The sequence below is a fragment of the Grampus griseus genome (assembly GCF_964374135.1).
Source record: "Grampus griseus genome assembly, chromosome: X".
Classification (NCBI taxonomy): Eukaryota; Metazoa; Chordata; class Mammalia; order Artiodactyla; family Delphinidae; genus Grampus; species Grampus griseus.
In genome coordinates, this window is record NC_138999.1 from 106,241,222 (window position 1) to 106,265,010 (window position 23,789).

Genomic DNA, 23,789 nt, shown 5'->3' on the forward strand with positions numbered 1-23,789 from the left:
AATGAGGATTGGGGAAAAATAATTCCACAGGTTATTTTCAGTTATTGTATTTACAAATGGGAAATGACTTAAAACATAATGATACTTTATAAAAGATTAATGTCAATTCTTGCCAAATATAAATAAAAATAATCCTCAGTTTTTCTCAAAAGCACCATTTTTAGTGAAATATTATTTGATAGCTACTGATTTTAAAATGTCTTGCTTGATTATATGGCAGGAAGCTGGTTCGTGTCCCTCGTCTTTGTCATGTGCGGTTCTACATTAGGTATTATGCTCTCCAATAGCTATAGTGTTATAGGCTCTCTGGGGATATATGAAACTGTGCACTGTGTGCTAAAAACAAGTACTAGATAGAGAGTGAAGAATTTCTGTTTAATTCTGAAAGCAACCTTCTTGCCTAGTGTTCTGACGTTGGACAGTAAAATCCACAGACCAATCTGTAGTTTAAAATTCCCGTAATTTAAAATATGCTCTAAATGTTTATTATATTTGATGCTATAGGATTTGAAATTATATTACAAATCTGATGAAGTGGACTTTTCTTCTTTTCATTTACCTCTGCCCCAGTAGTTGTCACTCCATGTAAAAACAGCAGCTGCGGCTCATCAGCTGTGGCTCATGAGTAGCTGATTTACAAGCAGTCTCCCTATCAGGTCGCCTTACAAGACCATTGGAAGCTTACAGGTTACATTAATTTTTAACAATTCCAAGTAATTGTAACCTAAGTGAGAGCCAAGATTGTAGGCAGTGATGGGTATTGGTATTTTCTTCTCACATTTATATTTTCATGACTCTTACAATTCAATTATATGTCAAGTTGCTTCGGGCCTCATAGAATTCATTCACCAGCAAACACAATAGGCACTGGGGTAGAGAAGTAAAAACACCTGGCCTCCACGCTCAGGTAGCCCCCTGCCTAGTTGGACAAGAAAACAATAGCAATAAAAGACAATAAAAGAAAATAACAATAAAAGACAAGAAAATAACAATAAAAGGTGGTAAGTACATGGTAAGTCAGGGTCCCAACATGTAGGTAGATCTTTTTTTTAAAGGTTCTACTCCATTTATAGTTATTATAAAATATTGGCTATATTCCCTGTATTGTACAATATATCCTTGTAGCTTATTTTATACAGAATAGTTTGTACCTCTTAATCCCCTACCCCTATATTGCTCCTCCCCCCTTCTCTCTCCCCACTGGTAATCAATAGTTTGTTCTCTATACCTGTGAGTTTGCTTCTTTTTTAAAATATTCACTAGTTTGTTGTATTTTTTAGATTCTACATATAAATGATATCATACAATATTTGCCTTTCTTTGTCTGACTTATTGCACTTAGCATAATACCCTCCAAGTCCATCCATGTTGTTGCAAATGGCAAAATTTCCTTCTTTTTTATGCCTGAGTAGTAGTCCATTGTATATATATATATACCACATCTTCTTTATCCGTTCATCTGTTGATGGACACTTATGTTGCTTCCATAGCTTGGCAGTAAATAATACTGCTGTGAACATTGGGGTGCACGTATCTTTCAAATTAGTGTTTTTGTTTTTTTCGGATATATACCCAGAAGTGGAATTGCTGGATCATATGGTAGCTCTATTTTTAGTTTTTTGAGAAACCTCCATATTGTTTTCCACAGTGGCTGCACCAATTTACATTCCCACCAACAGTGTACAAGGGTTCCCTAGGTAGATCTGTCTTTAAAGGAAGAATGAGTTAACCCAATACTCTGGCCCATGGTCCATAGGAAGCTGGTTCATTATAAGTTTCATTATAAACCAGTAACTTGGAATTCTGGGTTGTACATGAGAGGTGGTGAGCTTGGTTAATAATTAGCGAACTGCCAAGAGACAAAGCTACTCTCTCTGCTGGCAACATCTGACTTCTGAGCATTTAACCTGGATGCTCTGGGAGTGCAAAAGTGGGGTATAGCCACAATGATGTATTGTGCTCCAGTTACCATTTCTGGAAGTAAAAGCATCACTTTAATTTGTAAAGGAATTCAGAAAGCTGACTTTCCAAATAAAATGCATATGTTTAGATACTTTTTAATTATTTGTAGCTTGGGTTTAAATTTTAATAGGTGTAACTAATTTTTACTCTAATTTGTTCATTATGGAATAATCCTAAATATAGGAATTGTTTGCATGTTCCTTTACCAGGGCCTTTTTTGAATTATTTATGTTTTCTCATATTTTAATAAAGTATTTGAAATCTTTATTTTTCTAATTTGTCTTAAAATATTCCTTTCAAAAGTATTCAAAGATAGGTGCTATTAATATACTAAATAAAGCATCGATGAAGGTCATCTTATCTTATTGGACTGATTCACTGAAAAAGGTAAGTGCTTTTCTGATTTTGCTATTGTCAAATTTTCCAGTTGATGTGCCTACCCACTGTTTTCTTTTGCTGGCCTTTTATTCATCAAGTTTTTTGCACTTTTTCTTTCCTGGCATGAGCATCCTTGCTATTTCCCAGTACATAATAGCTTGCACCTTTACAGAAAGGTCATATCCTTGCCATATCTAAAATATTGCCATGTTAACATATACCTGTAAGACGCTGAGTAAAGGTAGAAAAATGCACATATATTTCTAAGTGCACACCTTTCTTCAGAAAAAAACGTGTGTCAGCAAGCCCACAAGGAACATGACAGTTTATCAAATACTTGTTCATTTCCTCTGAAATTTGTTCTGAAGAGATAAGGTCAGTAGGGAGACAAGCTTAGGTAATTGTCCATTTGGCTGTTACAGGCAGGGAACTTTTGTGGTAGTACATAGGTAGAATAGGTCTACAGAGGATGCCTCTGATTAAGTCTTCTGGTATAAATCAAGGGCTGGATTTAAGATATTATTTGTGGTAGAATGGATAGAAAAGTTAAAATGTGAGAACCAGCTTTAAAATCTGTTAAGAATGTTTAGACATCAGCTTATGCTTTATTTGATTCACTTATTGAGTTTAGAATCCAAAGTCTATTAATAATAAAACCCAGATTTGCCCTTGAGCATTTCAAGGTTACAGATGCCTAGTCTTCCTGTTAGTGGGCTATAAATTCAACTTTGTCACCTATGTTTGCCCTTGCAGTAAATGGGACACCATAATTTTGCAGTTTGCAGCTCAGGGTGAAGTTAAACTGCCCAGTTTGGACACTTTCATAATTTGGGGTCATTGGCCCAACTTGCAGTAAAAGGCTGAATTTTCATCATTAGGTCATTTGCTTTTTAAATGAATATTTTTATGTGGAAAGAATATACCCTGATCGACTGGAGAGAGCCCATCAACATCGCAAATGAGACTTGAATTTGCTTTTCGGCTTTGTCACCGATTATGCCAGTGACCTTAGGTAAGTCAGTCCGTTGCTGGTATTGCATTTGCCAAATAGGAACAATTAAGTCTTGCTCACCTCACAGGATTATTGAGATACTAGAATTATATAAATTTATGGTAGTAATATTACTAAATGTTTAAATAGCATTGATATTTAAAGATCTCTAAAAGTGAGGGTGAATAGGGAAGGAACATGGAGAAATCCCTTATCTCCTTTATAATTTTCTCCACGTAGGAGCTCTTGCTTCTTTCTTTTTGTACTGAGGGTGGGATGCATATTTTGAAAAACCAATCTCCTGGTGTTACTAATATCCCCCAACTCCACTCCCCACCCCCATTGCTTTTTGCTGATTGGTGTGTTGAAACAATCAGGATTGTCTTCTGCTCTGTCAATCTTTTCACTGTATCTCTGTATATATCAGTGAATAAAAGGCAGCAGGGCATTTTAGAGTGGTGTAAATTCCAGGATTCCAAGCAAGTTTCAGTAACAGGCTGTTTGGACTATAGGTACCTCATTACTATCAAGATGAATTTTGGAAGATCTGTTGGCCAGCCTTCCCAGTGTCACTCGTAAATGTCTTTTTGTGAAAAATAAGTGCCAATGGCCATTGTAACTGCCCAGGACTTCGGGCCTCAGAAGAGTTGTTTTTTAGTCTTTCCTGATTGCCTCCCCTGCCCCATTCATTCTTTGCCAATGCGTTGGGTTGCCCTGCTCTCCTAGCTCCCTCCCACCCCTGTTTTTCAATTCTTAATTTTCTTTCTATTGCCCAGAAAGGCATCAGCAGGAGAGAGAACCTTTATGAGTCCTAGCCTAGAGGCATTTAAACTTGAAACAGCTACTCTTTTTTTATTTTTATTTTTATTAAATGGTCATTTATGGCAGAGATCCTATATGTATGAAAAATAAAAGTGAAGAGGCGTCTGCTTAGGATTAGTGCCTTTTTGACTTATGCACCTATATTTTCAAGGTGATGTGGTTTTATTGCTCCCTTTTAGGGAGCCACTTTTCAAATCTCAGGTGACCAGACTGACTTGAGAATGCAGTTTGGCGCATGAATAAAATGGGACACAGTGTTCATTTGCAATTTTATTTTTTAAAAATGAAATATTCAAAGTACTTTTTTCTTTCAAATATCGACACATAATGTTTAACTTTAAATATTTACAGCATGTTGTGATGCTCTTGTAGAAAAATGCATGCTTCTGGCCTGAAAGCCAGAGCAAAATGCAAAAGACCATTTAACTGCAGCCAGAGAACATGAACCTGTACAGTATCCAGTCACTTTTCAGCACAGGATTGAGAGCAGGAATACAAAACTGGAACCTATTGTTTCCTAGCAACATGGCTCAGGCCATTATAACACAATTTCCTGTATGATTAGAACCTCTAACTGTTGTTATATAGAAACTGAAAATCTTGGCATACACTGTAAACATCTTTACTTCTCATGAGAAAGTAAGCAGCTAAAAAGAATATTTTTCTGACGTAAAGGCTATACTTCTCTTTTTCACCTTCTTTCTTACTGATGCTTTTGCCAGAAGAATAGTAAAGATTTAGACATTGTCATGAATCATACAAGTAAAATATTTTCAAGGACACAATCTGATATACTAACATTTATTTAAGAGGTTAAAGTCCACCACTAAATCTAAGGAAAGATTTTTTTAACTGCCAAACACGTTTCCTTTGACAAATAATGTAAGATGACAACTGCCAAGACAAAATCCACAGCAAGTTTAACTCTAACTATTTTCAGTTACTGTTTAGGAAGTAATTTCTTCTTACACACAGTAGTATAGTTGGTCCTTAATAGCTTTCACGTGAAGGACACACTGAAACAGTCACTATTTTGTGGTTGAATTCTTTTTTGTTGTTGTTTGTTATTTTCTGGTTTTTTTCTTTGTTTTGTTTTTTTGCTTTTTTTGTTTTTTTGTTTTTTTGCAGAATAAAGAACCTTACAGAAGGCTGTGGAAGAGCAGTCTGAGATCTGAAGTACTAGTCAGGTCAGCTATGTGTACGTGAGTTCCTCTAAGAACACAAGAACGTTGCATCCAACCTGTAGCCTTCTGTTTTTCCACAAGCTATAATACTCTCCAGTCTCTCCAAAAGTTCCTTTCAGTACTTGATTACTGTACTTTTGCTTCCATTACCACTGAACTCCATTACAGTTGCCCTTACAGGAACATATCTTTATAAATGCAAAAACTTTGCCCTGACTCTCTTAGGTGCTATTACAGTAGGGCCTGGTCTGGTTAAAAATTTTTTTAAAAAAAGGAAAGAGAGGAAAAAAAGTAGAAACAACATGATAGGATGCTTGAAACTGTGTCAATAGTAATGAAAAAGAACAATCTTACAAAAATTAGAATTAATTGTATACCTCTCTACATAGCATGTGAATTCCAAATTATACATCATTAAGTTTTCATACATTTGGCTATGTTGTATATATTATATTATATATATAGTATATATATTATAGATCTTCTAGATAAATTGACAGTAAAGGACACGCTTATTTTATACATTATTTTGTTGGGTTAAAAATAAAACATATGCCTATTTATATGGTGAGTGTTTCACTAAAAATTAGTATGAATTGGGCTTTATATCCCTTTCCTTCAGGAATCATGCTTCTAATCAGTAATGATTAGAATGACAACTAAAAATAAATATATTTAAATGTCTGTTCAACTGAACTTTTCAGCTCATTTGGATCTCTAGACTGTAGTGCAAGAGTCAAAACAAAATAAAACAAAGCACAAATAAAATGGGCCTAACTAGGAAAAAGAAACAACCACGGAGTATTCCCTGCCTCCGGCCCAGAATATTCTTCATAGGAGAGCCCAACTGCTGTGCTCTCACTTGAACTTACTTGAATGGTGTGTGGCTGTGTAGTGTCAGCCACCTGTCTTCTGGGTATGAGAAATTCATATATTTCTCTTTAAAATGCTTTTACTTTCATCAAGAAATACAAATGAATTGTTCTTTCATTAATTTAAACTTCAGAACTACAAGTCAATAAAGGCATCCTTTGTATTCACATGAATAGGAAGTGATGTACTCAATATCTCCATGTTCTTATTAAGAAATGCCAAAATGTTTCTCTTAGATTTACTACTCATTAGTGCTAACCTTTTGGGTTTTTTTCTCTTTCCTCCTAAAAAACTTTGGAAGTGGTAAAGAGAACAGTAATAGTTCAAGGCAGTATTAAAACCACAGCTCTAAGTGATAAAAAGTGCATTTTCTGAATATAATACAAATATAACTTTAAGAAACTAAAGGCACAAATTAAATATGTATTTCAAACTAGAAATGCACAGTTCATGGTAATTACTATTAAGTAAAAGCTTCAAATACTTGTTTCTAATGGATATTTAAAGCAGTTTGAAAATGATACATCATCAGTGAATTGCAAAAAAGTATAATCGCTTAAAGTATAAGCAAAATAGACTCTAATATTGACATCTTGGATTAGTGATAAAATACATCATCACATTTATGAATGCACTCTTTATATACAGTTCATAAGTTACTTTTCCATTGATTTAAAAGAACATCAGAGGTTCTAGGAACTTAAGGTCCATTTTTAGGCTGGTGTGGAGGTATTCAAATTTTCAACAAGTTTGCTAGTAATTTTAGATCCTGTCCTGAATAAATACTATACCATTAACACAGGCCTGATTCAGGGGAAAAAAACCCCAATATGAGTTCATCGTGAATTCTTTCTCTCTCTTGGAATACATGTGTAATCCCAACCTGAAGGTTTTGAAAATGAAATGTCTGGATACACCCTCCCCTACTGTCAGTCAGCGGGCCCTTGCCTTTCTCTCACTCTTTGTGTAGTTAGGAGCCAGACTCTTTAAAAACCTTAATGTGAGCCTGGATTCTGACTTTGCATATTTTCAAAAAAGACTGTCATCACAAAGCAAGGCAATGACCCCACACTGCATTTAGGTAGTGGCTGGAAAGAATCCAAACTGCGACATTCCATCATAAATGCTCCTTCAGACATAGTGAGTGTCCAGACCTGGTGATGAAAGTGCTGAAGCTGGCTCAGGAGAATTTTCCACAGGCCACATTGTGCTGTCCTGTATTTTCATTTGTGGTAACTTACAATTGCACAGCAGTTTACAAACTGTCTCTTTGTCACTGGGCACAAAACTCCCAGCTCACCAAGGGGCTTCTTTTACGACAGGATTCATACAGATTGAGAAACTGCAGCTGATATTAACACTAATCCTGATCTTTTCTGCATTTTAAATGATTGTAGAACAAAATAACCCTTCCTGGAAAATAGCTATTTTCCTAGGCAGGAGAGATGATTAAATCAAAAATAAATGGGCAAAGACAGAGAACTAAAATAACTAACCATATAAATTATCTTAGTAAAAAATAGTCTGCCTCTCTATAATTAGTTGAAATGTTTTAGGTTGGAAAGGACTCACTTAATTAAATTTCCTATGGCTGGGAGATGTTCAATACAGAATTGCACATTTGAAAGATAAATCTAAGTGGGGTGAAACAATGTGGCAGCAACTTCCCGTGATGTTTAGTTTGGTCTTCCCTTTTTGGTACTTTCCTTTCACCTTAGTACTATGTCTATTTTTTTTTTAAAGGTTTTTTTTTTGGCTCTTATGAATTTCTGCAGTAGTAGTGAGTGTAATGTGTCGGCATCCCAGGCATGTATGCCTGTGAAAGCCTATTTTTTTTTTTTGTACCAGAATCACACTTTGTAGTAAATTACCTTTCATGTGCACAAAACCATTGGATTAGTGTATAAATACTGAATCACGAATGTGAAACTATGACCAAAACACACCCTATATATAAATGAGAAATTCCTACCCAGGTTAATAAAAGCTATGTTTTCATGACACTAATACAGCTGGACAACTGAGTACAAAATGTAGTCAAAACAAGTTGGGTGGGAGGAGTTACATTGGCCAGCTGCCTTGGTATCATGTACACACGAGCAAATAGTGGCAATTGGGTTTGGTGACCACACCCACAGGGAAGCGTGGTAGACAGAACCCAGCCACCACACGCCAAAACACAGCACAACAACATGGCATCTATTTCAACAAGCAAGGAGGAATCATCAGGGATGAAGGGCAAATGGGTCCTGACTCTAGGAGATGGTGGCCGAAGACATTTTACACTTCTTTCAAAGTTTCCTATAACAGATCTGGAACATGTGAAAGAGCTGGCAGTCTTTCAAAATGCAAGGTTCAGATATGATTGCACCACCTTTCAAATAGCCCGCAAGTTCTGCCAAAAGCTGAATATGAAACCACGTGTCACAACAGACATAGAGAACCTTGGGTTCTTTCTTTATATTTGAACATCGGCATGGTTCCACAAATTGAAAGCGGTGCTTGCTGAAAAAAATTTTTTTTTAGTTGAGTTCTACTTGTGTTATTTTGAATACTGCCACACAAGAACTAAAAATCTCTGTCATTTCTTAAAGAGTTTAAACAAACAATATTAAAATACCATCTTCCGTCACATTGAAAGGCAGTTGGATATGTTTCTCCTCCATATTTACATATACAGAGTTCTGATCTAGAAAACCAATACAATAAACCATTTTATGTTTTAAAAACAGGCAGTCTTTGGTGACGCAAAGGCAGAGATTTTTTTTGTTACCTCCTGCCTATTTCGCTCTGTCTCATAAAGTGAATATTGTTGGCACTGTCAGAAAGTTCTAAATACTGCTCAACAGACAAAACAAAATACCCATCATAACTTTGTACTCTCCCAGTGCTCAGCAGCTGCTGCTTTTCCCCCTCTGTCCATGCCCGGATACCCTCTTCCCCTTCTTGCAGCCTTCTTTGCTCCTTAGTCCAGGCCTGGGCCACAGCACGCTGTCTGGCGATCTCCAACACGTGATTCTTTTCCTCTTCGACAGTTGTCCCATACCGGATGTTGAAACACAGAGCCCCGTGCTGGAGCTGGATATCTGCAAACCGTCTAGTCCTCCCATTCAACACCGAAGTCATCTGGGACACAGTGACATTGACACCATTCTCCAGAATGCGCCTCCCCCCAGTGTTCCCGATGAGCACCAGGTCTTCCTCCAGAGACCCAAGCTTAATGAAGTAGTGCGTGTCCCTCCCCTCTATGGTAAAATGTAGGTTTTCCAGGTAATGAGCATTATTGAGAATGGCAGCCAGCCGCCTGCTATCTTCATTGGCTACTCCTATAATATCGGCTGTTACTATGCCATCCTTGATGGCGAATTTTATACCTTTGCCGAAAACAGAAGGAACAGCAGCAAACCTTGGTTGCTTCCCTCCTTCAAGGCACCGTCCATCATTATATCGGGGAGTCATAGGAAGTTGGTCCAAGGAAATGAAATTCCTGAGCTGTTTCTGGAGCTCACACTGGATACCCAGGATGGTCTAGGAAAGAAGAAAGGCACAGAGCAAAGGCAGCAGACGATTAGACACCTAGCATACGCTTGGTCACTGTAGAAAGCAAAGGCTTGCCAGGTTGCTTCCTTCTCTCTCTAATTTGCTGGTTTGTGATTTAAAAACAAGCCACGTTTGGAATCTCTTCACCAGAGCTTTGGAAAAGACTAACAGGTGACTTGATCACCTGGCATATATTTCTTGATATCTTGGTGAGTTAAGAGTTAAGCATAAGCAAATACGTTAAAACTTGATACCACAGAATCACAGAGCTAAAAGGCACTTAAGTGGGTCTAGTTCCCCCCAAACAAAGACATTTTATTTTTACCCATTCAACGGACACTGACTAGCTGTTTCTTATTGGATGTAGAGTAATACATTAGCCACAGTGAGGTATAAAGAGACGGTATAAGGCATCATTCTTGCTTTCAAGTAGCTTATGACCTTATAAATCACAAGGGCAAATCAGCAAGTCCATGGATCTTTTTATGTGGATTTAAAAAAAAAACCTTTTTACTATGGCAGATTTCAAACATACTAAGAAATAAAGAGAAGAGAATAATGAACCTCCAAGTATCCATTGCAAAGCATCAGAAATTTTCAAAATTTTGTTAAACTTTTTTCAGGACGTTTAATTACAAAAAGCATTTACATGTTATATGTATTTACAAAAAGGGATAAGCCTATAGTACTTATTTAGAATTTCGTTTCCTTTATAATTTTTATACTTGAATTTCAAGCCCTCTCACCCCAAGTTTCAGTTTTATTTTGTTAAAGCCATTTTTTTTTGGCAAACACAGATATTCCTCTTTCTTTCAGCTAAAAGATAAAGTTCTTTTCTTGTTGTCATTTGTACCTCATTAAGTGATGGAATTATCTGCCGAACCTTGAATGTTTTGGTATTCCTATTTTTCCAGAGACTTTCTCTCTGTAATATTTATTATTTTGCTTCATTACCCTTGTATACTGTTTTTTCTTGTTTTTTTTTTTAACATCTTTATTGGAGTATAATTGCTTTACAATGGTGTGTTAGTTTCTGCTTTATAACAAAGTGAATCAGTTATACATATACATATGTTCCCATATCTCTTCCCTCTTGCGTCTCCCTCCCTCCCACGCCTCCCTGTCCCACCCCTCTAGGTGGTCACAAAGCACCGAGCTGATCTCCCTGTGCTATGCGGCTGCTTCCCACTAGCTATCTATTTTACGTTTTGTAGTGTATATATGTCCATGCCACTCTCTCACTTTGTCACAGCTTACCCTTCCCCCTCCGCATATCCTCAAGTCCATTCTCTAGTAGGTCTGTGTCTTCATACCCGTCTTGCCCCTAGTTTCTTCATGACCTTTTCTTTTTTCTTAGATTCCATATATATGTGTTAGCATATAGTATTTGTTTTTCTCTTTCTGACCTACTTCACTCTGTATGACAGACTCTAGGTCCATCCACCTCACTACAAATAACTCAATTTTGTTTCTTTTTATGGCTGCGTAACATTCCATTGTATATATCGGCCACATCTTCTTTATCCATTCATCTGTTGATGGACACTTAGGTTGCTTCCATGTCCTGGCTATTGTAAATAGAGCTGCAATAAACATTTTGGTACATGACTCTTTTTGAATTATGGTTTTCTCAGGGTATATGCCCAGTAGTGGGATTGCTGGGTCATATGGTAGTTCTATTTGTAGTTTTTTAAGGAACCTCCATACTGTTCTCCATAGTGGCTGTACCAATTCACATTCCCACCAGCAGTGCAAGAGGGTTTCCTTTTCTCCACACCCTCTCCAGCATTTATTGTTTGTAGATTTTTTGATGATGGCCATTGTGACTGGTGTGAAATGATATCTCATTGTAGTTTTGATTTGCATTTCTCTAATGATTAATGATGTTAAAGCATTCTTTCATGTGTTTGTTGGCAGTCTGTATATCTTCTTTGGACAAATGTCTGTTTAGGTCTTCTGCCCATTTTTGGATTGGGTTGTTTGTTTTTTGTTATTGAGCTGCATGAGCTGCTTGTAATTTTGGAGATTAATCCTTTGTCAGTTGCTTCATTTGCAAATATTTTCTCCCATTCTGAGGGTTGTCTTTCGGTCTTGTTTATGGTTTCCTTTGCTGTGCAAAAGCTTTTAAGTTTCATTAGGTCCCATTTGTTTATTTTTGTTTTTATTTCCATTTCTCTAGGAGGTGGGTCAAAAAGGATCTTGTTGTGATTTATGTCATAGAGGGTTCTGCCTATGTTTTCCTCTAAGAGTTTGATAGTGTCTGGCGTTACATTTAGGGCTTTAATCCATTTTGAGTTTTTTTTTGTGTATGGTGTTAGGGAGTGTTCTAATTTCATACTTTTACATGTAGCTGTCCAGTTTTCCCAGCACCACTTATTGAAGAGGCTGTCTTTTCTCCACTGTATATTCTTGCCTCCTTTATCAAAGATAAGGTGACTATATGTGCGTGGGTTTATCTCTGGGCTTTCTATCCTGTTCCATTGGTCTATATTTCTGTTTTTGTGCCAGTACCATACTGTCTTCATTACTGTAGCTTTGTAGTATAGTCGGAAGTCAGGGAGGCTGATTCCTCCAGCTCCATTTTTCTTTCTCAAGATTGCTTTGGCTATTCGGGGTCTTTTGTGTTTCCATACAAATTGTGAAATTTTTTGTTCTAGTTCTGTGAAAAATGCCATTGGTAGTTTGATAGGGATTGCATTGAATCTGTAGATTGCTTTGGGTAGTAGAGTCATTTTCACAGTGTTGATTCTTCCAATCCAAGAACATGGTATATCTCTCCATCTATTTGTATTATCTTTAATTTCTTTCATCAGTGTCTTATAATTTTCTGCGTACAGGTCTTCTGTCTCCTTAGGTAGGTTTATTCCTATATACTTTATTCTTTTGTTGCATTGGTAAATCGGAGTGTTTTCTTAATTTCATTTTCAGATTTTTCATCATTAGTGTATAGGAATGCAAGAGATTTCTGTGCATTAATTTTGTGTCATGCTACTTTACCAAATTCATTGATTAGCTCTAGTAGTTTTCTGGTAGCATCTTTAGGATACTCTATGTATAGTATCATGTCATCTGCAAACAGTGACAGCTTTACTTCTTCTTTTCTGATTTGGATTCCTTTTATTTCTTTTTCTTCTCTGATTGCTGTGGCTAAAACTTCCAAAACTATGTTGAATAACAGTGGTGAGAGTGGGCAACCTTGTCTTGTTCCTGATCTTAGTGGAAATGGTTTCAGTTTTTCACCATTGAGGACGATGTTGGCTGTGGGTCTGTCATATATGGCCTTTATTATGTTGAGGAAAGTTCCCTCTATGCCTACTTTCTGCAGGGTTTTTATCATAAATGGGTGTTGAATTTTGTCGAAAACTTTCTCTGCATCTATTGAGATGATCATATGGTTTTTCTCCTGCAATCTGTTAATATGGTTTATCACATTGATTGATTTGCGTATATTGAAGAATCCTTGCATTCCTGGAATAAACCCCACTTGATCATGGTGCATGATCCTTTTGATGTGCTGTTGGATTCTGTTTGCTCGTATTTTGTTGAGGATTTTTGCATCTATGTTCATCAGTGATAGTGGCCTGTAGTTTTCTTTCTTTGTGACATCTTTGTCTGGTTTTGGTATCAGGGTGATGGTGGCCTTGTAGAATGAGTTTGGGAGTGTTCCTCCCTCTGCTATATTTTGGAAGAGTTTGAGAAGGATAGGTGTTAGCTCTTCTCTAAATGTTTGATAGAATTTGCCTGTGAAGCCATGTGGTCCTGGGCTTTTGTTTGTTGGAAGATTTTTAATCACAGTTTCAATTTCAGTGCTTGTGATTGATCTGTTCATATTTTCTATGTCTTCCTGGTTCAGTCTTGGCAGGTTGTACATTTCTAAGAATTTGTCCATTTCTTCCAGGTTGTCCATTTTCTTGGCATAGAGTTGCTTGTAGTAATCTCTCATGATCCTTTGTATTTCTGCAGTGTCAGTTACTTCTCCTTTTTTATTTCTAATTCTATTGATTTGAGTCTTCTCCCTTTTTTTCTTGATGAGTCTGGTTAATGGTTTATCAATTTTGTTTATCTTCTCAAAGAACCAGCTTTTAGTTTTATTGATCTTTGCTATCGTTTCCTTCATTTCTTTTTTATTTATTTCTGATCTGATCTTTATGATTTCTTTCCTTCTGCTAACTTTGGGCTGTTTTTGTTTTTCTTTCTCTAATTGCTTTAGGTGCAAGGTTAGGTTGTTTATTTGAGATGTTTCCTGTTTTTTTAAGGCAGGATTGTATTGCTATAAACTTCCCTCTTAGAACTGCTTTTGTTGCATCCCATAGGTTTTGGGTCGTCGTGTCTCAATTGTCATTTTTTTCTAGGTATTTTTTTGATTTCCTCTGATTTCTTCAGTGATCACTTCATTATTAAGTAGTGTATTGTTTAGCCTCCTTTTTTTTTTTTTTTTTTTTGTGGTACGTGGGCCTCTCACCATTGTGGCCTCTCCCGTTGTGGAGTACAGGCTCTGGATGCACAGGCTCAGTGGCCATGGCTCAGGGAGCCAGCTGCTCCGCAGCATGTTGGATCTTCCCAGACCGGGGCATGAACCCGTGTCCCCTGCATTGGCAGGCGGACTCTCAACCACTGCGCCACCAGGGAAGCCCATGTGTTTGTATTTTTATACTTTTTCTTTATCAGAATAATTTTTTTTTTTTTTTGGCTGCATCATGAGGCATGCAAGATCCTAGTTCCCCAACCAGGGATTGAACCTGTGCCCCGTGCAATGGAGGTCAGAGTCGTAACCACCGGACTGCCAGGGAAGTCCCATTTATCAGAATAATTTAATTTGTTATTCCCATGCTCTTAATGCACTATGCCCTGAATTATTTTGCAGTTGGAGATCTGATGTTTTAGGTCTCTTAGTGAACAATTTTCTCTATATAGAATCCATAATTGCCCCTTTTTTATTTTAAAGATTTTTTTTGATGTGGACCATTTTTAAAGTCTTTATTGAATTTTTTACAATACTGCTTCTGTTTTATGTTTCGGTTTTTGGACCATGAAGCATGTGGGATCTTAGCTCCCCCACCAGGGATCGAACCCACACCCCCTGCATTGGAAGGCAAAGTCTTAACCACTGGACCGCCAGGGAAGTCCCCCTCCATAATTGCCCTTGGTAGCCCATTTTAGAATTGTTAAAGTTCAGTTCCACTTTTTTCTTCTGCAGCAGTCATCAAGTCACACATTAGTCTTTTCTTTTCCCAAAGCTCCAATTCCCTGATCCTTTCCTCATGGAAGCTTTTTTCTACCTCCTTATTAATCATGGACATTTAAGTGAATATTCAAGAAGACTCAAACATAAGTAAGCAAATATATGTTTCACGGTGTTGGATGCTCTTCTGTTTTTTTCAGCTAAATAGAGATGGTAAAACATATACTAACCTTTCCAGGATCCCACTCTTGAGTTTTTGTCTGAAGCTGTAGAAGCTCATAAGTTAATTCCAAATTTTCTAATTCTGGTTTGGGAAATCCAGGTAGTACATTGTGTAGTTGGAAACCAAATAGCTCCAACCAACTTCCAATGTCTGTGAGACAAAAATTTAAAAGAAAAAAAGATTTTAAAGCCCATACTTTACAAATTTTGTGGAAAGCTTGAAAGATGCCTCTCCTGCCTTCGATATGTTTAGCCAATGGTAAGTTAGGGATAAACTCCCCCTTATGTCACCCACTCCAAAACATATGATCCGTTCCCCAGGGAAAGCTTTTGATTCATGGATAATCACAGAGATCAGCTCAGTTTACTGTGTGGAAATTCTCAATGTGGTAGTGGTAATAAGGCCACACAGACTGTGATATTAGATTTACTTGATGCAACAGAATCCCGATTTTTCTTCTATGAAATTATTTGTAGAAACTTTTAAGAGTGAAAACTACAAAAAGAAAGCTTAAAAGGAAAGAGAAAATGTACTGGGATGCAAAAGCATCATGTTTTATGCCAACATACACAGTTCTGCTCACTCTAGAAGACTAAGGAAGAGAGTGACTGCACAATAACTTGTGGGCTAGCTGGCAGGAAGAGGAAGCATATTTACAAAGGCATTGAGATTATGTGATAAACGAGTTTTCTCTTTACCTTAGCATAAAGTGTTACACCGTTTAAATACCTGTGGTATACTTTGCAACATCTTGAATTTTGCCAACTGGATAGTTATTTTCAAAAGAGTAGAGGTTGAATGGTTTAGGAAGGAGGTTCAACTGTTTCCATATGTGATGATTAGGCGTCGTCCATCTACCAGCAACAACATCATAGTCTCTTTGCCCCAGGTGCACTAATTTAGTAAGGAAATCATAGAGTCCTCCATGAAAACCAATGATGACCTGAAAGTCAGGGTAAGTGTCATGATAGATATCTCCATAAGGCGTGTACAGTATCTCTTTTATCACCTGACCTCGACTGCTGAACACGGCTAGCGGGGTTCCTGTATTATCACAGGCTACGTAATATTCTTCACCACTGCTTAGCTCCATGGCAATAAGGTGACCTTGGAGATCATAATACAGGGATGTAATCTCTGAGCTCGTGTGGTTGTACAAATGAGTAACTCTTATGGGGTTGGCAAGGTCTGCATAAAAGAACTGGAGGTGCTGTCCTAGGCTGGACTTACTGGCGACACGTCGCCCAAGCCCATCGTAGTAATACTGCACAGTCCAGCCAGAAGCCTTATTGTAGGCTTTCTGCAGCAGACCATTAGAATTATATTCGAATATGTCATTTCCCCTCTGCCTCAGAAAGCCATCTTCATCCATTTTATACTGAATTTCTCCTAGTCTGGTGATGCGATCTCGGAGGTCATATCGGAGAGGAGTAAGACGAGCACTATTCCCGTGGCTTAAGAGGTTGATGTTGCCATTCAGATCATAACTATAACGCCACTGGGTTTTATCATTTACAGAAACAGTTTGAAGTTGCCCATCAGCATCGTATTCATAGAAATATCTTGTTATATTGGCATCTACTCCTACTCTGATATCACATATTACCATTCGGCCCATATTATCGTATTGAATAGTCATCCAGTAGGCAATTGCCTTTAGGATTTCATACTGGACTTCAATGACTTGTCCATTGGCGTTGAAGATCTTGGTGTGCTTCATCACTGTAGTAGTTATGACCTGATTTAAATCGTAATTAATTACACTGAATTTTCCAAACTGCTCTGTTCTACCAGAGACATCAACATATCGGTACAGATCTATGGGCAAAGGGGTTTCATTTATCACAGCTTGCATGCTGGTGACGCGGAAGTTGTTGTAGCTGTAGTCAAACCGAGCATTCACAAGGCCTTCTTCACTGAATCTGAAAATCTGGCGCCCAATAAGAGGTCCTGAAGGGATCAAAATAAAAATAATGAGAACAAAGCTAGGCGCTCAACACTGAACAATCAGAAAGTTCTAGTGTTCTTTTCTTTAGTATGGATGCTTTTACATTCAAAATAAAATATTAGAGATTGACCTCTGATATCTAATGCCTGGGCATCTCATCTCATAGATATATATATTCTCATAGTTGTGGTCACCAAATATGAAAAAATTTTAAATACTGTATATTATAGTTATAGAATAATTTAACTATAGGAACTTTAGAAGTAATAACCCATCCAGTAGTTGAGGTGATGAAACTGATATTATAAACATGTTTTTTTAAAAACAATTACAGACAAAAATACTTTCAGTTTATTTAACCTGTGCTACAAAGTCAGAGGGTCAGGTTTTGACCAATTCCAGCATTCAAGTAACTGGATTTGGGCATTTTATAAACCGAAAGGATGAAGTATAATCAAAAGTTGTGACTTTTAAAGACATGTTGCCATCAACTGAGGCTTATAGAGGTTATATAGGGCTTGAGTTAGTTTCAGTGAGACTCATATCTTGCAGCTGCATCTTTGGGAAGATTTGGTGGTGAGTAGGGACCGGTACACAGTTAGACTAGGTACCTAGAACTCAACTTTCTTGAGAGCTGAGACACAGAAAGAGAAATGTACTGTATGTTTTTAAGGAATCAGCTTTCATGTCACTTATGTTTTTCATTTTCAATGGAAGATAATTTGATAATGCAAGTGAAATTTGGTTGAATTGAAGAATGTCTATAGGTTAATGCTTATATCTCAGACTGTGGCCAGCAAAAATTTCATAAGACTTATGTGGTTGTATACATCACCACCCTTTCACAACAAACCTGTTTGCCTGTATCTGATTGTGCAAATGAAGCCATCGTGCATCAGGTGTATTGTCTTAATCACTCCAGAAGACTCTTCATATGTTAATGTGACCTGGGTGGTATCATAGAGAATCTCGGACAGCCTTGCTTGCTTGGTGTACTTGTATAAAACTCTGCGCCCTGTCCCCAGCTGCAGGGTCTGTAGTAGTCGGCCATCTCGACTATAGTCTTGGATAAAAGAAGTGCTACTGTCTGGTGGGGAGTAGATGTTCCGGTAGTAGCCCACTGAAAGCATGGTTTGTAAACTGTGGCGCACCATACTAGGCATGGTGACTGAGAGCAGACAATCCGATTGGTCATACTCAAAGATATAACGCCGCTGGCTATGTAAGAGAAGCATCACAGACTGAAACGAGACAAAGGCACGACAGCATAATAGTACCATTGGAGTTCAGGAGATTAAAGAAAATACACATTCATCCATTCAACACAAATTTATGGAGCACTTACTGTGTGCCAGGCACTGTGGTGGACCCTAGTGGATGCAGTAGTGGGCAATAATGTGTCTATCTTAAACTTACAGTTTAATGGAAGAGAAAGACAAATAACCAGACAATTATAGTGTGAAATGTGTTATGACAGAGGAAGTACAGGGCGCTTATGGGAAGCGGAGGAAGAGCAGCTAACTCAGACTTAAGAGGTCAAGAAAGGCGTCCTGGAGGCTGGGACATCTGAGTTGAGACATAAAGGGTGACTAGGGGTTGCCCAGATAAAGGCAGGGTGGTGGGTGGAACAGGATGGGGAGAGTATTCCTGACACAGGGCATAGCACTGTGAGGGTCAGGATAAGAAAGAGAACATGGCTTTTTCAGGGAATGACAGGAATTTTGTGTGGCCAGAGTATGGGTGTGTTGGAAGGGGTGGGTGAATGGCAAGAGCTGAGGCCAGGCAGGTAGGCTGGATCTAGATCACACTGGGCTTTCTAAGCCACGCTAAGGAGTTTGGACTTTAACCTGCTGGCAACAAGGAAAACGCTGAAAGCAAATCGAAGGACAGGGCAATCCAGTAGGTATTCCAGAAAGGTTACTATTGCTTCAATGTGGAGGTGGATTGGAGGGAGGTAAATGGGGGGCAGGGCATGCCACATATTAAGTATTAGTCACCAAAAAATACTTATTGACTTTATAGAGGTGTCTTTCTGAAAAGTTGTATATAAAATATTACTATTACAGTAGTCCCCTCCTTATCTGCAGTTTTGCTTTCTGAGTTACCCACAGTCAACTGCTGTCTGAAAATATTAAATGGAAAGTTCCAGAAATAAACAATTCATGAGTTTTAAATTGCACACTGTTCTGAGTAGTGTGATGAAATCTCACGCTGTCCTTCCCAGGATGTGGATCATCCCTTTGTTCAGTGTATCCACGCTGTATCTGCTACCCGCCCGATAGTACAGGAAATATCAGTATATATGGGGTTCCATACTATCCACAGTTTCAGGCATCCACTGGGGGCCTCGGAACGTATCCCCCGCAGGTAAGGGGGGACTACTGTATTGCTCTGCAATTCGTGTTTTAAACTATATTAGGGAAACATGCCATTAACAGTGAAGACTTCTCTGGTTATGCAAGCCCTCTCCCCCAAACTGATCTGTATTTCAGAAACAGTTATTTGTTGAGGTATAATGCTTTGCACGTTATGGGTGCTTCATTGATATTGGTTTATCTTATTTTAATTTTAAATATAGACATAAAAAGAACACTATTGTAGGGAGAACTCAAACCCTATTTCTAATTGAAAAGCATTTAAGCCTCATCTTTCAATAAAAATAAAAATTGTTCACCCCTGGGAATTCTGATATATCTCCCTAAGGGAGCTTTTACCCCTCCTTTCTTGAGAATTGGCTTATCAAGCAAAAAGATTTAGTTGAGCTTTATTTTCTGAAGTTTCTGTTATGAAAACAATAGGTATCTTTTCATTTTCTAAATATAAATTACATAAATAGTTATGAATATGAATTACATAAGCATATATAATGTACTTTTAAAACTTCTAAGTATGAAATTATACTCTAATATTGAACATGCTTCTTGAAACTGCACGTCATCCCTGCTCGTCTGAGAATTGATATGGAATCGCATGTCAGTACTGTGAAGTCAAAGTCAGCACTTATTTGCTTGTTTGCTTATCCTTTCCTTCTTTTCCACCAAGTACTCTGCCCGGGGATACAGAGCTGTGTGGAAATCCTATCACCTCATCACCTGTGGACACCCTGTAGCTCCAGAAAATCTGCTGAACAGAAGGCTGGAGACTTGGAACTCCTGCGGGGGCACGAGGACACAAAGGGACCACTGAGTCCTTGACCACGGCAGAACTCAACAGAACCTGGGAGGAAATTGGTGGGAAATGCCTTTGTATCACCTCTATGCTGAAAGCCAGATTTCTCAGCTACTTTCCACTCTCTTCTGTCAATTTGCCATGAACAAATGACATCTGTCACCTGCGATGTGGGCCAGGGACAATCACCATATGGCTCGCACACATTATCTAGTACCAGCCTGCCTGGGCCAGGCCTTTTCCAGTCGCTGTACCAGCCTTGCCAAACATTTATAGCACATCGCCATTGTGTTCTCTCCCTGCTCTCATCCTCTGCGCTGCAGTAAACTACTGCCTGACCCTGTTCCTGGGTGGTGCTGATGCTGCGCTGTCTCAAAAGCTCCCTGGTCTGTTTTAAAGCTTCCTGCCAATGGCAAAAATGTGGATGATGTGATTAGAAATCTCATGAATGTAACCGTTGCGTTGCCAGACTACCATTTAGTTCTCACTTGCCTGCTTTTTCACTTTGGGTGGGCATTATTATCAGCTCTTTCAAAAACAATACTTATGAGTCCATCCAGTGCCCATAGTGCAGCTATACGGTAAAAGGCCATTTCTTATTCGTTGAAACAATGGAGTGGGAGACTTTGTATTTTTTAAAAATTGATTGTGAGATCCGAAAAGACTGTGACATCATTGTAAAGAAGAAAACAAGAACAATCATGGCTGTATACTCATTTGAACACGAGTAGAAATGAGAAATGGCAGAAATTTGAAAAATTAAAGCATTTGAATGACCACCAGATGGCAGTCTGGGGCCACCTGGAAGCACAAGCCAAAGGCTGCATTCTCTCCCTCGAGGCAGCCTTTGAAAATTTCAGCCCCAAAGAGGCAATTTTGTGTAAATGTATCAGACTAAAGCATCTTATTAAATGATTATAAAATATATTTAAATGTATTTAAAAATGAAGTTCTTAAGAACAATTTTAGGAAACGGAAAGATGTAAATGTAAATTTACTGTAATACAAAATTTTAGCCCCACAAGTCTTCAAAATATAATTAACTCAGGGAAGGCTCATAAATCAAGATAGAGAATTAATGGCCGCACAGAGAAAACTTAAGAAACAATAATTGATTTTTTTAAATAGAGATGAGATCATTTAAGCCACCGCAGCTATTAGCCAAATAATTATTTTTCTCCTAATGGCTACAAATCATTGCGCATGAAAATGATACAAGTAGTTTTTACTTACTCTAGAGGAAGTCAAACAATTTTTACAAAATTTCTGCACATTAAGGTGAAATATCTGCTGTTTGATTTTTAATATATCATGGTATAGGGATGGCAAGCAAATTTACAGAGGTACTACCAGAAGTATTTTGAGGTATAAAAAGAGACTTATATTTTAAAGTTTGAGAACTCTTACTTCAAAATATACTACTAGAGCCAGCCTCTTTGTCTTGCTCTGCCCCAGACATAGTGAAAGAATGTTCCAGCGAAGGCCATGTTAAAGAGAGGACTTTAAAAGAGCACGGGGAGGCACAGAACCTCATCACCTCACTGGAAAAGTTACATGTTAACTGGATTTTGGTAAATTGAATATTCTTTACCTTTTCTTTCTAGAATCACAATTTCAAAGTTGCTTTAATTTCCTTCCTTTTTTCCTTCCTTCCGTTCTTTCCTGTTTTAATTTACCTTCAAGTAGCAGTAACTGCCAGCCTTTAAGTTCTTCGATTCATATAAATACTAGAATAAATACTAGAATGCACAATTTAAATGGAAAGGAATTAACTTTTATTGAATGACTAGATGTGCTGGGTGCTTTATATTGTTATTTCATTTAATCGCTGCTTCTATTCAGTGAATTAATTATTATCACTGGTAATAATAATGTTAATAAAATCAATCTCGTGATAGATGATTTTTGGAAAGTAAAGAACCATTCCATAATTATGTGTTTTGTAGGTTCTGAGTTTTGCATAATAGCATTGCTTAAGTCACGGGCTATCTTGTAATTAGAGAACAAATTAAATGTGAAATCAAGAAAGGGAGAAAAGTCAACTAAAAGGCACAAGCGATTTGGCTGTCTCACTGGTCAGTTAACTAGTCTTTGGAAGTCACTGGGGCTTTTCTCCATACATTGTTTTGTGACAATAAGGTCTTATTTCTGTCTACTGCAGACACTGACAGTCTCAGGGAGCTCTCTTTGTTGTGTTTTTTTTTTTAAAGAATTATTGCCAAGTAAGTTTCTGTAGCAAAACGGACGTATGTGAAGTTTGCTTCACATCATTCTTTGCTGAAATAACTGTGCTGAAATAATCAGTTAATCCAGAAAAGGGGAACAATAAAATTGCTTCATTGGTGTCAGAGAAGAGGCTAAATAACTATATGCAGGGCTGAAATTTAAGTTTCAACAGGCTCTTTTGTCATCGTATGGACAGCCTAAAGGGAAAGTTCTACGAGACATAGAAGCAACTGTCTACAGGCAGTTAGCTCAGTGGCCAGACTGTGGCGCTAATGAGGCTGGGGCTCTGAGTTCAAAACCGTTCATACTTTTTTTTTGTTTTGGCGGCTTGTGGGACCTTAGTTCCCCCGACCGGGGATTGAACCGGGCCCTGGCAGTGAAAGTGCTGAGTCCTAACCACTGGACCACCAGGGAATTTCCTCAAAACTGTACATACTCATAATGAGTGCCAGCTCCTTCACTAGTCACACGTAGACCTGTGGGAGGATCAGCACAAACCTATCCTCATTCCTGGAAAGACTAATCAGCCTACATTCTGCTAGAATCAGTGGCATCTTTTTTTCATATGATGGTCATCATTACATGCCTTGCCTCTGTGAACGTACACCAAATCTTTGGATTCAGTTAATTTTTTTTTTTTTTTTTTTTTTTTTTGCGGTACGCGGGCCTCTCACTGTTGTGGCCTCTCTTTGTGGACAGTAGTCATACGATTTTGCCAATCATCCTTGTTACTAAAATTCAAAAGATAAAAGATCTACTCTGTAAAATTCAGATGTTCCCAGTGTAGAGTACAGATTATAGAGATTTCATCGATTTCTTCAGCAGAAAAGGACAGGAGGTGGATACAGCAGAGAACTCCCTCCTTTACCCTGGCTCCCAAGTGGAGCTCTGCTTTATCTCCTAGGCATTCCCAACTTGGCAAATTCCCCAGCGACTGGCTCTGGGAAATAATACAATAGTTTTATAATAACATACAACCGCTGGCACACTTTTTTAAAAAAAAAACTTTCAGGGGTATATCAGAAAGGCTTAGCATCATTATAGTGAAATTTTGCGATGTGAGCTATGAATGCCCATGACTTTTCTAAGAACTTCTAGGGGTGACTTTGCACTGACTACCCTTGAATCCTCAAGGGAAGGCATCTTCCAGTTTTCCCAGAAATTAATTCAGGACTGATAAGTTGAATGGATAGATTTGGGAAAAAAGAGACAGTATCTTAGGACATCAGAGATTGAGATGGTAGATAGAGATCAATTTCTCTTATTGTCTTCTGATACTGATCCGGCTAGAA

General features: G+C 37.9%; 1 protein-coding gene across 3 annotated transcripts in view; it reads right to left on the reverse strand.

Annotated features, from left to right (window-relative positions):
- Positions 1-8,979: 8,979 nt before the first annotated feature.
- Positions 8,980-23,789, reverse strand: part of TENM1 (teneurin transmembrane protein 1) — a gene marked incomplete at both ends in the record, with an annotated part of 571,653 nt that continues 556,843 nt past the window's right edge. For all 3 annotated transcript variants that reach the window (XM_082681806.1, XM_082681807.1, XM_082681805.1), the window contains 4 exons: positions 8,980-9,738; positions 15,163-15,305; positions 15,885-17,105; positions 17,957-18,344. In XM_082681806.1, coding sequence (XP_082537932.1) covers positions 8,980-9,738; positions 15,163-15,305; positions 15,885-17,105; positions 17,957-18,344 — 2,511 coding nt within the window. The remainder of the gene's footprint in view (positions 9,739-15,162; positions 15,306-15,884; positions 17,106-17,956; positions 18,345-23,789) is intronic.